Genomic DNA, 13,182 nt, shown 5'->3' with positions numbered 1-13,182 from the left:
AATTATTATTTAAATGGAAGATTATATAAATCAAGAGAGAAACCTGGATGTCCTCGCGAGTCTATCAGAACAAAAAGTATATGTCAGTACAGCAAGACAACGAGAATGTTGTGGACAAATGGTTTACTGTGCACAGTTTTGGTTTCTTTCTTGAGGAAGAAAATGACTTGGATGCAACTCAGAGCAGGTTCACCAGGACCAATTCCTAGGATGAAGGGATTTGTTTTGAGGCGAAGTTTAGCAGGTTGGGCCTTTACTCAGTGGAGATAAGAATAAGTGGTGGTCTTATTTAAATACAAGAGTTTTATTAAAGAGTTCGACAAGGTAGATGTGAGTATGATCTTTCCTTTTGTCAAGGTATTTAGAACTATGGAAGTGGTTTCAGAATATAGGATAATCCCTTAAAGACAAAGATGAGGATGAATTGTTCTGAGGATATTAGTCCTTGATATTCACTTCTCCAATAAGAGATGGAAGCCAAGTAATCAAATATCATCAGTGTTAGGTAAATTTTTGATTAATAAGGAAATGAGAGAGAGGGCAAGAGAGTGAAGGGCAAAAGGGCAAAATCATATCAGTCATGATTTTACTGAATGCAAAGCCATGGACCAATTTCAAGTCTGGGAAACCCCAGGCCCATCAGTCACGCAAGGACCCCAAAAGCTCATAACCAGTGACAGAAACGTTTTGGATAGACAGTCATACTCCACGAACAATTGCAGAATACAACAAATGCAGAGTTTGAGGGGCTGAAACGTGTTATTTCCTTTTCCTTAGATTTTATGATTACTTACATCATTTGGAACCAATAGCTCCTGAGATGTAGCCTGACCACTGTTGTCCAAACCTGCAGGAGGAAAGAGTAACAAATTAGTGCTATGGACAAAGGAAAATGCAGCTATACACAGAACGAGAGCATGCAAAAGTGTGAAAGAAAGTGAAAGTTAAGTAGGAACAGGGAGCAGACAGGAAGAAACAGAAATGATTTAGACACACCAGTCCAAAGAAGAATGCAGTGGAGTTTCAATCCATCAGTGGCAGAACACAAATCTATTTAATGGCCAGAGGAAAGATTCAAATTCAGCTAGGTTTTCCTAGCTCACAGTAAATTGACAGAACTCAAATCTTAACAACCCATCAACATTTCCACCAAACTGCAGACTTGCAACCTCCAAGGTTCTCCACCAGCCTCATTGTCAGAAATAATAAGGGCAAGAGAGTTTTAAGGCACAGTGCACCAAAAACTGGCCACATACAATGCACCCCTCATTCGTAACAAAGGACTCTTTCTTTAAAAAGTCTTTGGATTTAAGAAGCCCTTCAACTCCACATAGCTCCTAACAACTATTTCTCATTCATCCATTAACGCCCTATCCCATTCTACCAGATAACCTATCAGCATAACTAAAAGAACTTTAACAATATTTCCAATAATTTTACACTAACACATTTATTGTCTGTCTTAAATGCCAAGTTATACACAGAACCAATAAGACATTTACTATACCTCTAACATTCTGCATTGTCAGGACAGCTATTATCCCACTCTCAGTAATACTTGCACTGAGGACAGTTACTGCCCCACTCTCTCCAATGCTCTGTACTAACAATACTGTTAGAATCCCTAATACTCAGTGCTGACAGGACAGTTACCGCCCACACACCAACCATTTTTAATACATACCTGTAAATGAAGAGGATGACTGGTTTACGCTGTTGAAGGAAGCATGCTGTGCAGCCAGCTGGTGAAGTTTGGAGAGCTGCAACATCAACCAAATAACAACCATTAGAAGTATCATCATGATGGTAGCATGCACAGCTTCCAAATATCTCATTATCAAACTTTTTTAACAGATGCATTACCGACTCAACACCATTACTGCTTTGCGCAAAGAATGGATGCACAATGGATCCAAAGATAGGCTCCCAACATATGAAAAGGAGACGACCAATATGCCAGGTGGTGGCAGCGGGATGGAGGCCAGGAAGATGCTACAGCTCCATTTAAAGCTAACGTGTCTGGTATTTTGGTGGGCTCTCGGAGATGTGGCATCAGGAAACACTCCCTGCAACAGTACCCATTTAGGCTATTCCGGTTAATCAGCTAACCGATCTTAGTGATCTCCAGTACAAGATAGCAAAAGTGTCTGGATGGAATTGCCAAATTATTAAAATTAACTAAGATATTTTAAACCAAGGACTTTTCCCTGCTCAATGCTCTCTCTATTCTAACCAATAAAGAGGCCTCAGGCCTAGTCACTGAAGTATTTTCTTCTTTGGCTCTGTTGTCAATTCCTATACTAGCAATCAGGGTTCTCTGTGCCATCTGGCAATGAAAAGCAGTATTGTGACAATGGGCTGAGTCCATCAAACTCATTCCACAAGAGACCCTTAAAAGCCATGCAATGGAGACTCCTAGCCCATACCAGATACAAATTCAGCCCTCAGGCTCAAATGCCAAAGCATGATATTTGATTTTTTTTTTAAGTCTAGTTGTTGCAGGATTCTAGAAGCTCGTCTCTGATTCAGAGAAAGCAATGTACCAGAGTCCAAATAAAAACAGCCCAATTATAAAAGCATCAAGTGTCCAACTATCTGGGCTGCCCTTCCTCCTCTGCTCAGTCCTTTCAATAGAAATCTTTATTCAAAGATGAAAGCTTGTGACAAAGTGTCATTTTGGGAATGGTGTTCCGCTGTAGAGGAAAGAAAGCAGGGATTTGATTTGACAGGGCTTGTGAATTAAAGCGTGGGCCCATGGAATTCACTCCTCAAAAGGACAGCATTGTGTGGATTTTTTTTTCTCTTGATGCCTGCCTTCCCTTAGTTTGCTGCCTCACCCTGGACGCCAGAGGCTAAAAAGGAGACTACTGGCAATGAATGAGGCTATTCAACTGTGGAAGCAAGTCACAAATCTTGACATCACCCAAGATGACCATTCTGGTTCTCAGGATAATTGACAGTAAACACAAGCAAGTGTGCACTTGTGCATACAGAACAGCACAAAATGAAGAGATTAGTTAACAAGATAAATGCTTGGAATTCCATATATGGTCACTTCCTTGATCAGACGTGCAGCAGATCCACCAGCAGGTATGGTGCCAGTCTCTTGGCTGAACAGCTGGCAGGCTGGATTTCCAAATGGCACTGAGTTGGCAGTTTAAACCACCAGCTCAATTCATCAAGAACAAGGTCCGCCTGCCTCCCTCTACTGGGTTCTTTTGGGGATCACAAGGTTACATCTAGTGGGATGAAAGTGGGTGAGTCAAGTACACTACAGCTTGCTCAATGACTGAATGAACAAATACACTATCCAGGAAAGGGTTAGAGCTGCGTATTCACCCACAATGAGTAGTTTGAAGCTCCATGTTTAAATTGAGAGCCCAAAGGCCCCATGGAGAGAGCGGGAGGGACAACTAATTGAACAGATCCTCATCCCCAGCTGGTTCTCAATACAAACTTTTCTGTACAATAAGCTACAATTATTTGAATTTCACTTACATCTGGATGAGGGACTGCAAACTGCCCCTGGACAGTGTAGGCCTGAAAGAGAATTTTACAGAATAAAGCACTGTTTGAATATGTCTTACTAACAGCTATGATAATTCTGGCTAGATTGCTGATTCTAAGAGGCTTGTGTCCCTCATCACCCCAAAAGCTCTGAAAGTTACCAGAAAAACTGAGACCCAGCTGACTCTTATCTTTTAAATGAAAATGTAGAACTCAGGTCAGCGTAGCATAAATAAAAATCTTACACAGCACAACTTTAGTTGTTAGTATTTGTGCTTTGCAGTATAAAAATTTAAGTCCCACTCTAGAGAACTGGTTAAAACAAATCTAAACATTCCAGTACTGTTCCGGGTGCTGTACTGTTGAAGGTGTTGTCTTTCAGTTCATACCTTAAAGCAAGTTCTATTTGCCCTCTATTCATGGATTCAAGAGCAGAAGGACTCAGAAGCAAATTATATGCTCATTAACACATTGCTGTTTGTTGGATATTGTCAAGTGCAAATAGATAAATCAAACATCCTGTACTGCACAAATATCTACATTTCAAAAGGTATTTCCTGTAGATGCCCTAACATTCTGAATATGTAGGGTGTAGTTTTGATATCCAGATGTTCCATTACCTGGCTAGGTAGCATCATCAGTGGCGACCTCCAAATGAAGCAAAGCTGTTGTCTCCTGCTTTCTATTTATATCTTTCTCCTGGATGAGATTCCTGGGGTTTGTGCGCAGATTCCTCAAGAACAAACCATGACAAGCAGACCAAACACAGCCAGAAACCCTAACCACCTTACCATACATCAAAGAAGTTTCAGAAATGACAGCCAGACTACAAAGACCCCTCGGAATCCTAGTAGCACACAAACCCATCAACACTCTCAAACAAAAACTAACTTAAAAGACCCAGTACAACCCATGGACAAAACCAACGTCATCTACAAAATTCCATGCAAGTACTGCCACAAACACTACGTGGGACAAACAGGAAGTTAGCCACCAGGATACACGAACAGCAGCTAGCCACAAAAAGACACAACCCTCTCTCCCTCGTAGCCCTGCACACGGATGAAAAAAACCACTTCGACTGGGACAACACATCTATCCTGGGACAGGCTAAGCAAAGACATGCCAGAAAATTCCTAGAGGCCTGACACTCCAACCACAATGCCACAAACAAACACACAGATCTAGACGCCACCTATCAACCGCTCAGAAAACGAACAGGAAATGACATCACCACAAACCCCAGGTACCCCACCCAGGAGAAAGATATAAATAGAAAGCAGGAGACAACAGCTTCGCTTCATTTGGAGGTCGCCACTAATGATGTTACCTAGCCAGGTAATAAAACGTCTGGATATCAAACCTACAGCTCAGTGAGCAAACCTACACCCTAAACCTCAACCTGAGCTACAAGCCTTCACAAACCTTGCAATTCTTAATAGGTTTTTCAATACCACTACCGAAAGTTACAATACAGCACTATATCTATTATCAGTGCAGCTGCTGATTATGACTTGGACTGGGACAAAGATGTGTTTCCCTTCAATTCAATAACATTCCATGTTAGCAGGCTTATGAGATTGCATCCACTGGGAAAGTGCAAAGGGTTGGGTCTCTTTTTCCCCAGAAGGAAAGATTAAGAGTACACGCAAGAGAGACCTGTGCAATTAGCAGAGCAGATAGAGGGGGTGGGTCAGAACTCCTCCCTGAAAGTTGCCACCCACGTTGATAGATCGTTAAGAAGGCATACAGTTTGTTAGCTTTTATTGGTAGAGGGATTGAATTTCAGCACCACTAGGTCATGCTACAGCTGTGCAAAACTCTTGTGCGGCTGCACTCAGGGTATTGCATACAGTTCTGGTCACCACGTTACCGGAAGGATGTGGAAGCTTTGGAAAGGGTACAGAGAAGATTTACTAGGATGTTGCCTTGTATGGAGGGAAAGTCTTATGAGGTAAGGCTGAGGGACTAGAGGCTGTTTTTGGGTTTAAGATAAGGTTGAGAGGTGACTTATTTGAGACATATAATCAGAGGGTTAGTTAGGGTGGACAGTGAGAGCCTCCCTCCTTGAATGCTGATGGCTTGCATAAGGGAACATAGCTATAAATTGAGGGGTGATAGATATAGGACAAATGTCAAAGGTAGTTTCTTTACTCCGGAGTCGGGGCATAGAACACACCGCTTGCAACAGTAGTTGACTCGCCAATTGCAAGGGCATTTACATTGTCATTGGATAAACATGTGGAGAAAATGGAATAGTGTAGGCTAGACAGGCTTCAGATTTATTCCACAGGTTGGTGCAACAGAGGGCTGAAGGGCCTGTACTGTGCTGTAATGTTCTAGTAATCAAGTCATTGTAAGACTATCCTTTATCTTGAAAGTGGCGAGAACTCTCAAGCACAAGGAGTAGTAGAAATATATACTAACAACAGAATTAAGGGCAGGCCAGGAAAACATATTGAAAGGACTGCATTGATGGAGATAGTAACAAAAGTGGGAAGGGATACAAGTGAACCATGACACCAGCATGAACTATTTCAGCCAAAAGACCGATTACAGTTGTTTTGTGTTTCATTTAACATTTGAAGCTGGATTTGTGCACAGCCCATTTTCTGCAGGGATAAGTGCCTAAAGAAACTATGGGCCAAATTAAAGTGAAAGAGCCAAACTGGTACGAGGAGCTTGTTAGAGAAGGTCTCCACGTTCGTCCATAGTTGTGAGGGGCATTAGGTCAGAGCATCAAAAGTAACCTGGCACTGTCAAATGCAACAGTACGGACCAGCAGGTAGCTTTATATTTAAAGCACAGAAAGTTCAGTTGCAACAGGAGAGTAATCAGAGTGGCAAAAGCCACCTCAAACCCAATTAGTGATTCAACACTTCAAATTAAATCGCTCATTTTAAATCACCCTACTTCTCCAGCTTCTGTTTGTTCCCTAAAGTCTCAACTCTCAAGGAGGGGACTCCAAATAAACTACAAAAGGAGTGAATTGGCCATCATACAAACAGTTTACTTAAAGCACCTATTAAAAAAGCCTCCGCCCCAATAGATGCCACTTACGACCCATCTTTACAAATTGAGCATTGCAAGTGCAGAGCACACAACAAATCTTAGCCAACAGAGTGAGGTTAGATACCTGACTATTCAGTATCAGGTGACACTTATTTTTCACAGAATCAGAAGGAAACCAGCAGACTTGGTACACTAGTCAGAGGAAAACTTGCACTGGAGTCAGTTCCAGGGCAAACACAATTTCAATGATGTGTGAACATGATTACACAACTGTACACATTAATAATAAAAATTGATGCCTAAATTCAACTATTACTCTGGCTATTTAAAAAAGGTCAACACTTCGAAGCGAAGAGGGATTTTCATACAAATGCAAAATAAGGTTCGCCTATCAAAAATGAAGTTTTTCAACTGATCTTGGATTGATCACTCTGCCTCAGTTAAAGGTTGATCATCCAAGAGACTAGTCAAATCCCACTTCATTTGCTGAACCTCACTGTGTAGATCGCAAACTTGTGCATGAGTGACTATGCCACCAGTACCTGCTGCAGCTATTCTCTCATGCCCAAACTTGGCCTGATTAAGGTTTGTGCCCCAGTATCTTGTGTCAAGGCATGAACCTCTTGCCTAGGCAGCACCTGAGTTCTGTCTTAAAAAGGAAGGGGGAGTCCACTGGAGATATATCTGGTCACCTTTCAAGTTGACTCCAATAGGTTCAGGAAGGCAGCCTTTAGTGACATCACAGGTTACTTTGTTGTTAGTAAGGGAAGAAGAAATGGGTACACACATAGACCAGGAGTTGGTGGTCAAGTGCCAGTTGTACTTACCTGCCCACCAGAGAACACAACTGGTCCAGGTCCAAGACTGGGACGGTAGGGAATAGTGGCACCCTTGGGTGGAGACTACACAGAACAACAAAAAAACAATAATTAGTACCATAACAGCTCAAAAACAGGAGGTGGTTATTTGGCCCCATCAGTCTGTTTTGCATTTAATCTCCTACCTCAACACTTTGTTCACATATTCAGTATACCTCTCAATGCCGTCCAAAAATCTATCCATCTCTTGTATAGACTCGACCACAGAGCAACATTACCCTCAGACATATAGAGCATGAAAAAGGCAGTGATCCCTGTCACCATGCAAAGACTTCAACAGATTAAGAGGACACAGGCCTCAAGCCTGCCTATAGGTGTTTACCTTCCAGGCACAGCACCAGAGATTGGCTCATTCTAATATAGAAATATCTGCGTTTTGCAACATGTCAGCTTTAGTCTAGTCTCAGACAAGTAAGTTCTTAGCAGTTTCAGTCTGCAGTTCCTCCATTACTAAAGCTAATTGTGTCTCAAAGCCACCTTTTACCCCAGCAAGGAATTGTCTAGAAAGACCCAAGCTTAAGAACAATTTTCAAAGCAGACAGGGCTTCACACTGAAAACAGTACTTTATTTCAGAGGTAACATCTTTCCCAACTCCAGCTTCCAAAACTTCATTTCATCAGGACCACCTTCCAGAACTGAGATAAGAAACCTCTCCAGCCAGAGCGATGAATCTGTGAAACCCACTGCCACAGATGGCTGCGGAAGCCAAGTCATTGAGCATATTTAAGAGAGATAGATTGTTGATTGGTAATGGAATCGAAGTTATGGGGAGAAGATAGGAGAACGGGGTGGAAAAATTCATCAGCCCTGATCAAATGATGGAACAGACACGATGGGTCAACAGGCCTCATTCTGCTCCTACATCTTGCAATCTTTCCCATCTGTCTATTAGTCTTTCTTTAAGTCATTGCCACCTCAGTTCTGAGTTTTCTCTTCATTCTCCTCAAGTTGAAGATACAGAATTCAAACTGCATTCCCACAATAACCAGAATCAGAAGCCACTGCAGTCTGACACAAGTTCATTCTTTCCCAGCTGTATCTTTCTTCAGCCCTATCTCCTCCAACCCACAAGTTTTTAAAGAGGAAGTTAGGTATCTGTATATCAGTTTTGAATCTTTGTGCGCTGTGCCAAAAATTGGTCTATCAGCACTTCGTATATAATGACTTAATTTATATTGTATGATACTTCCCTGACCTGGCCTCAGCTTGTAGGAAGTTCCACTCAATTCATCTTCTTAACCCTTCCATTGTTTTTACAGACCAAGATTATTTCAGCCCTTTAAATTCCCAAACTAAAGGGACGTTTCACTCCACCAGTAATATTACTGCTGGGAACACAGAACACTACAAGATCAGGCACCAAGTAACAACAAACACTCCCTTGCAGGTATAACACCATATTGCAAAGTAACCCTCCCTCTACTCTTAAACTGAAGGTAAAGTTGCCTCTACACTGTCCCCAAACACTCCCAAGTCACGTACAGCAATGTGTTTTGATACAGTAAACCTCTTTCTGCGCTATTCCATCAAATACTCTTGGAACATTTAACAAAATGAAGTTAGATAGAGCAAGGTTCTTCCATGGAGTCCTAAACACGCTCGTCACAGAATAGGTACACAACATTTCGAACGATTTCCCATTCTTTAGGGCTTCTCCTCCCCAAAAGTTAAAACACCTAGAAGCACAAAACAGTTGCAATGTTGCACGACTTCCTCAAGATCACCCAGGTCAGCAAGCAGGAGGCTTCTGTCACAAACCAGTGCTGTCCTGTCCAATTCCAAGATATGATTTTACCTCCAGAATAACTGCACAGATCTGCCTGATGCAATGAATGATGGCATCCTGGGTCCCAGAGATGGTGACTGCACGCTCAGTCGAGTTCGGCAGCAAGTCTCCAGCTACCTGGACCTGAGCTCCAGTAGACTGTAGAAACAAGAAAATTGAGCTCTTTTAAAAACATTCTAACACAAACACACATCAGAATATTGGGCTGGCAGGAACAGCAATCTCGGTATCTTGAGTCATCAAATCTCACATTGCTCTCTCCTTTTAATGGGCTCTGGTATCAACTCATTTCTATTAGTAACAGATCCTGAATTAATATCTTGGACCCTCTTGGAAAATGGGAGTAGAACAGAACTGTCACCATGTATCAGGCAGTAGTCAAAAAATCTGACAGCACTGAAGCAAACCACTTGGTCCACGATACCAGCACTGACTTTTTGATACAACTATTTAATTGCACCAACACTTTTCCCATTGCATCTCTTCCCTTTCCATATCTAATTCACATTTAGAAATTATTGAATCCGCTTCCACCACCCTTTCAGTAAACTAAATCCAGATAGCAAGTCCTGGGTAAAAATTCTGAACTCCACCCTGCTTCTTTTGAAGAGTGGGTCCTCTGCTTCAAACCAACAGTGAATATCTTTTCCTTACTTACTCATGAGCCCGTGATTTTGACACCTCTTAATACTTCCCATAAATCTCATTGAAGGAGGTGGGGAGAGCAGCAACAGTCTGGTTCATTCTGATGCTGGCCCTTGCGTTACTTTCTACCTGAATTAGAGACGCCAGTGTTGGACTGGGGTATCCAAAGTTAAAAATCACACAACACCAGGTTATAGTCCAACAAGTTTATTTGGAAGCACTGGCTTTTGAAGCGCTGCTCCTACATCAGGTGGTTGTGGAGAATAAGATTGTAAGACACAGAATTTATAACAAAACCTTACAGTGTGATGTAACAAGTTATATATTGAAAAAGACCTGAATTGTTTGTTACACCTCTTGCCTTTTAGACCGAATGAAGCCAACATGGTCATTCTAAAAGGTGAGAGACATAAACAATCCAGGTATTTTTCTATATATAATTTCATACATCAGACTGTAAGCTTTTGCTATTACTTCTGTGTCTTACAATCTCTTTCTCATATTGTGTCTGCTTGGCACCCAGTTATTATTGGACATGGCATTAGTTTATGGAGTATCAGTACGGAATAAATCCTCTGTAATTGCTTTGATGGCACAGAACTAGAAATGAGCAGTCCTCAGCTACAGCCAGATTCCTACATTTGGTGCTAGTCAACAAACTACCCAAATGACTCACCTCTCTGATCTCCTTGATCTTAGACCCTCCCTTTCCGATCAGAGAGCCACACTGACTTGCAGGAATCACCAGGCGTAGTGTTACAGGGGGCTTGCTCCTTGCAACATCACTCATGCTGGATGTACTGAGATCCTGGAACCAAAGGATAGACAGAACTATCATGTTGTACAGGGTTAGCAACAATGGCTCATGGACATTGAAGGAGGGAAGGACTGTAAAAACAGCTGATACTTAGTATTGTATTTGTACAATAGTTAAGTGATTAACAGAATTGCAAAGACTTTTCCGGAATGTTACTGTAAACTTGGATCGAGATGGTCATTTAGAGGGGGTTGTAATAGAAAGAACAAAAAAGAGATAAGGAGGCAATTCTATGGCATGTGACATCTGCTGTTAAAATAAAACCTGAAAGAAAAGGTCTACATTTAAATACAAGTTTAAAGTACAGAATTCAGCAGGGTGACAGGGGTTACAGAGAAATAGAGGGATTTAAAGATCAGAGTGACAAAATTTGAACTTCTGAAAGTCAAAACAAGACTGGAAGGAAAAGAGGGATAGCATATGAGAACCAGTTCTGTTCCATGCACACATGAAAACTTCAACACAACTCAAACTGCCATTCTTTGAGCGACACACTAAAGAATCTGCACTTCATACAGAATCCACATTTCACACAGTTTAATTTAGCTAGCCCATGCAGAGGTCCATACGTCCTAGACCCTCTGCATCTCACTATTCCAGCCACTCTGCAAGTTGCTTCACACGACAACACAATGTGCACATACCTCCTCAAGTTTTCCTGTGATCATTGTGAATGCTTTGAAGACAGCCTCCATTGAGCCAGTGATCGTGATGATGCGTTCAGGACATGAGCCTTCAGATACATTGATACGGGCACTGCTCTACAGAAAAGAAACAGGACACATGTACCTGGATAAACAATGTAAAGTAAACAATATCCCAGCTTGTGACTCACTTCCAGGTAAGTAATTCAAATTCCTCTAGCCTGTAGTTCACATTTTGGTATCCATTACAATATTCTAACTTCAAGTCAGTTTGCAAAGGCACTCCCCGACATCTGTTATTCTATTTAAAATTATCTTTATTTAAAATTTTTGGTTAAAGTTGGTGGTCATGAGCCAAGTAGTTATGAAAAGACAATCTAAATCAGGCAGTGAGAACCAATAAAGGGGGGGTTAGTTCCTCTGGCCTTACCCCAACAAACCCGTTTTCATGTTAACATTGATTGAATTAATCGGTGCATATATCTGGCGACATCAGTCTTATGTCCAGAGAGGGTGCCCTACATCTCGAAGTGTAGCACTGCTGCTCTACAATATACAACAGACCTAGCAGCCCAGGACTAACACTGCAGTACCAGCAAGAGGTTTGCAATCTGTACCCTCATGGTTCTGTGCCAATAGTTGAGCTCCCAAGCATCTAATTACTACAGAAAGTTTTAAAAAAAAAGGACTCACCTCCTCCCGCATTCTCTTTATTGTATCACCTTTCTATGAAATAAAAGCACGAGATAAGTGAAGTCATCAAGACAGTCTAGGAACATCCAAGAAATAAGTCTGTTCAACGTAATGGAATAGAAACGGGCACTTACCTTTCCAATGATGCTGCCAACCTCCTGCCAGGGAAAAAAGGGAGAAAAAAAATGATCAGATGAGAAAAAGTGTGTTTGGAGCCTAGCAGGTCAGCTGGATTTTGTGATGCCATATAGGGACCAGGATCAAAAGGAGAGTGTTTAGGAGATTTGAAGACTACCCAAAGTGGAGGACAATTACCATCATAAACCACTGGTTGACAATATTAACTGCATAGGACAATTATAAGTCAACCAAGTTGTTGCACATCGTATGTCTGAAACAGATGAGGAAGACAACTGAGTTTTTGACAGTCTCACAATTATTTTTACTGTTACCAGCTTTATCAAACTGAACATAAGCAACATGATGTTTAGAATGTCATCACAGTACCATCCAAATTAATTTCAAAAGCACTGTGCTTGGTAGAGTGCCCTCATCCACATGATGCTCTCATCAGCAACAAATCAGCACAAGTTAGCAGATGATGCTGGAAGCTAAGTAGAAAACATGAGTGAGTGCGGGCACTTGTGGACCTTCGCATCTCCTCAGTCAGTTACCTTGCCATGCATGAGAAGTCGGAGTGTCAGTGTAACATGTAGCCCTCCATCAGAAGTATAATCCGTTTGATCCATTGTTGTCTGCACCTCAGTGTCAAGGGGCATCAAACTGTCACCAAGCATCAAGAGACCGTTCCTAATCTGTAAAAAGAACAGCTTCTGAAATAAAAGGCCGAGATTAACAGAGAAATGCAAGATGGAACAGAATTAAACGCGGGTTGACGTGAAAGTTCAGTTAGGTGATCCATTCCCATTGAATGAGCAAACGTGGAGCACCTTCCATATTGGCACATTGACACAATATTCAGCAGATCACAATGCGAGTGGTCAAGAGGACATCTAGCCTCAAATTTAGAGTCATGGCAGGGGAGGAAACTTCATTTATTCAAAGCAAGCACAAATGCATTGAGGAATTTCAAAACCCTCTCGTGCAAACTCAAGACGCCCTTTACTGGGTGGACAAGACAGGGCCCTATATCTCCAACACAACTAACTGAAGTGTTTACAATACCCAGAATAACATTA

General features: G+C 41.7%; 2 protein-coding genes across 7 annotated transcripts in view; one reads left to right on the top strand and one right to left on the bottom strand.

Annotated features, from left to right (window-relative positions):
• The window catches only part of nprl2 (NPR2 like, GATOR1 complex subunit), a 68,236-nt gene extending 66,030 nt beyond the window's left edge, over positions 1–2,206 (top strand). Inside the window, exon 10 of one of the 2 annotated variants that reach the window (XM_060835770.1) lies at positions 1,855–2,206. In XM_060835770.1, the coding sequence (XP_060691753.1) occupies positions 1,855–2,008 (154 nt within the window). In that variant the 3' untranslated portion in view covers positions 2,009–2,206. The remainder of the gene's footprint in view (positions 1–1,854) is intronic. The other variant, XM_060835768.1, reaches the window with a different exon arrangement.
• pcbp4 (poly(rC) binding protein 4) overlaps positions 1–13,182 on the bottom strand; it is a 59,370-nt gene that overhangs the window by 22,271 nt on the left and 23,917 nt on the right. For all 5 annotated transcript variants that reach the window (XR_009645437.1, XM_060835765.1, XM_060835766.1 and 2 more), the window contains exons 2-11: positions 12,658–12,798; positions 12,118–12,141; positions 11,984–12,016; positions 11,291–11,407; positions 10,506–10,637; positions 9,194–9,322; positions 7,347–7,421; positions 3,499–3,540; positions 1,685–1,760; positions 795–847 (exon numbers count right to left, since the gene is read on the bottom strand). Coding sequence is in view for 4 of the 5 variants with exons in the window: in XM_060835765.1 (XP_060691748.1) it covers positions 795–847; positions 1,685–1,760; positions 3,499–3,540; positions 7,347–7,421; positions 9,194–9,322; positions 10,506–10,637; positions 11,291–11,407; positions 11,984–12,016; positions 12,118–12,141; positions 12,658–12,780 (804 nt within the window). In the remaining variant the exon portion in view is untranslated. The remainder of the gene's footprint in view (positions 1–794; positions 848–1,684; positions 1,761–3,498; positions 3,541–7,346; positions 7,422–9,193; positions 9,323–10,505; positions 10,638–11,290; positions 11,408–11,983; positions 12,017–12,117; positions 12,142–12,657; positions 12,799–13,182) is intronic.

Source organism: Hemiscyllium ocellatum, chromosome 14, assembly GCF_020745735.1.
Source record: "Hemiscyllium ocellatum isolate sHemOce1 chromosome 14, sHemOce1.pat.X.cur, whole genome shotgun sequence".
NCBI lineage: Eukaryota > Metazoa > Chordata > Chondrichthyes > Orectolobiformes > Hemiscylliidae > Hemiscyllium > Hemiscyllium ocellatum.
The sequence above is the reverse complement of the archived record's forward strand: the minus strand, read 5'-3'. Positions and strand labels throughout refer to the sequence as shown.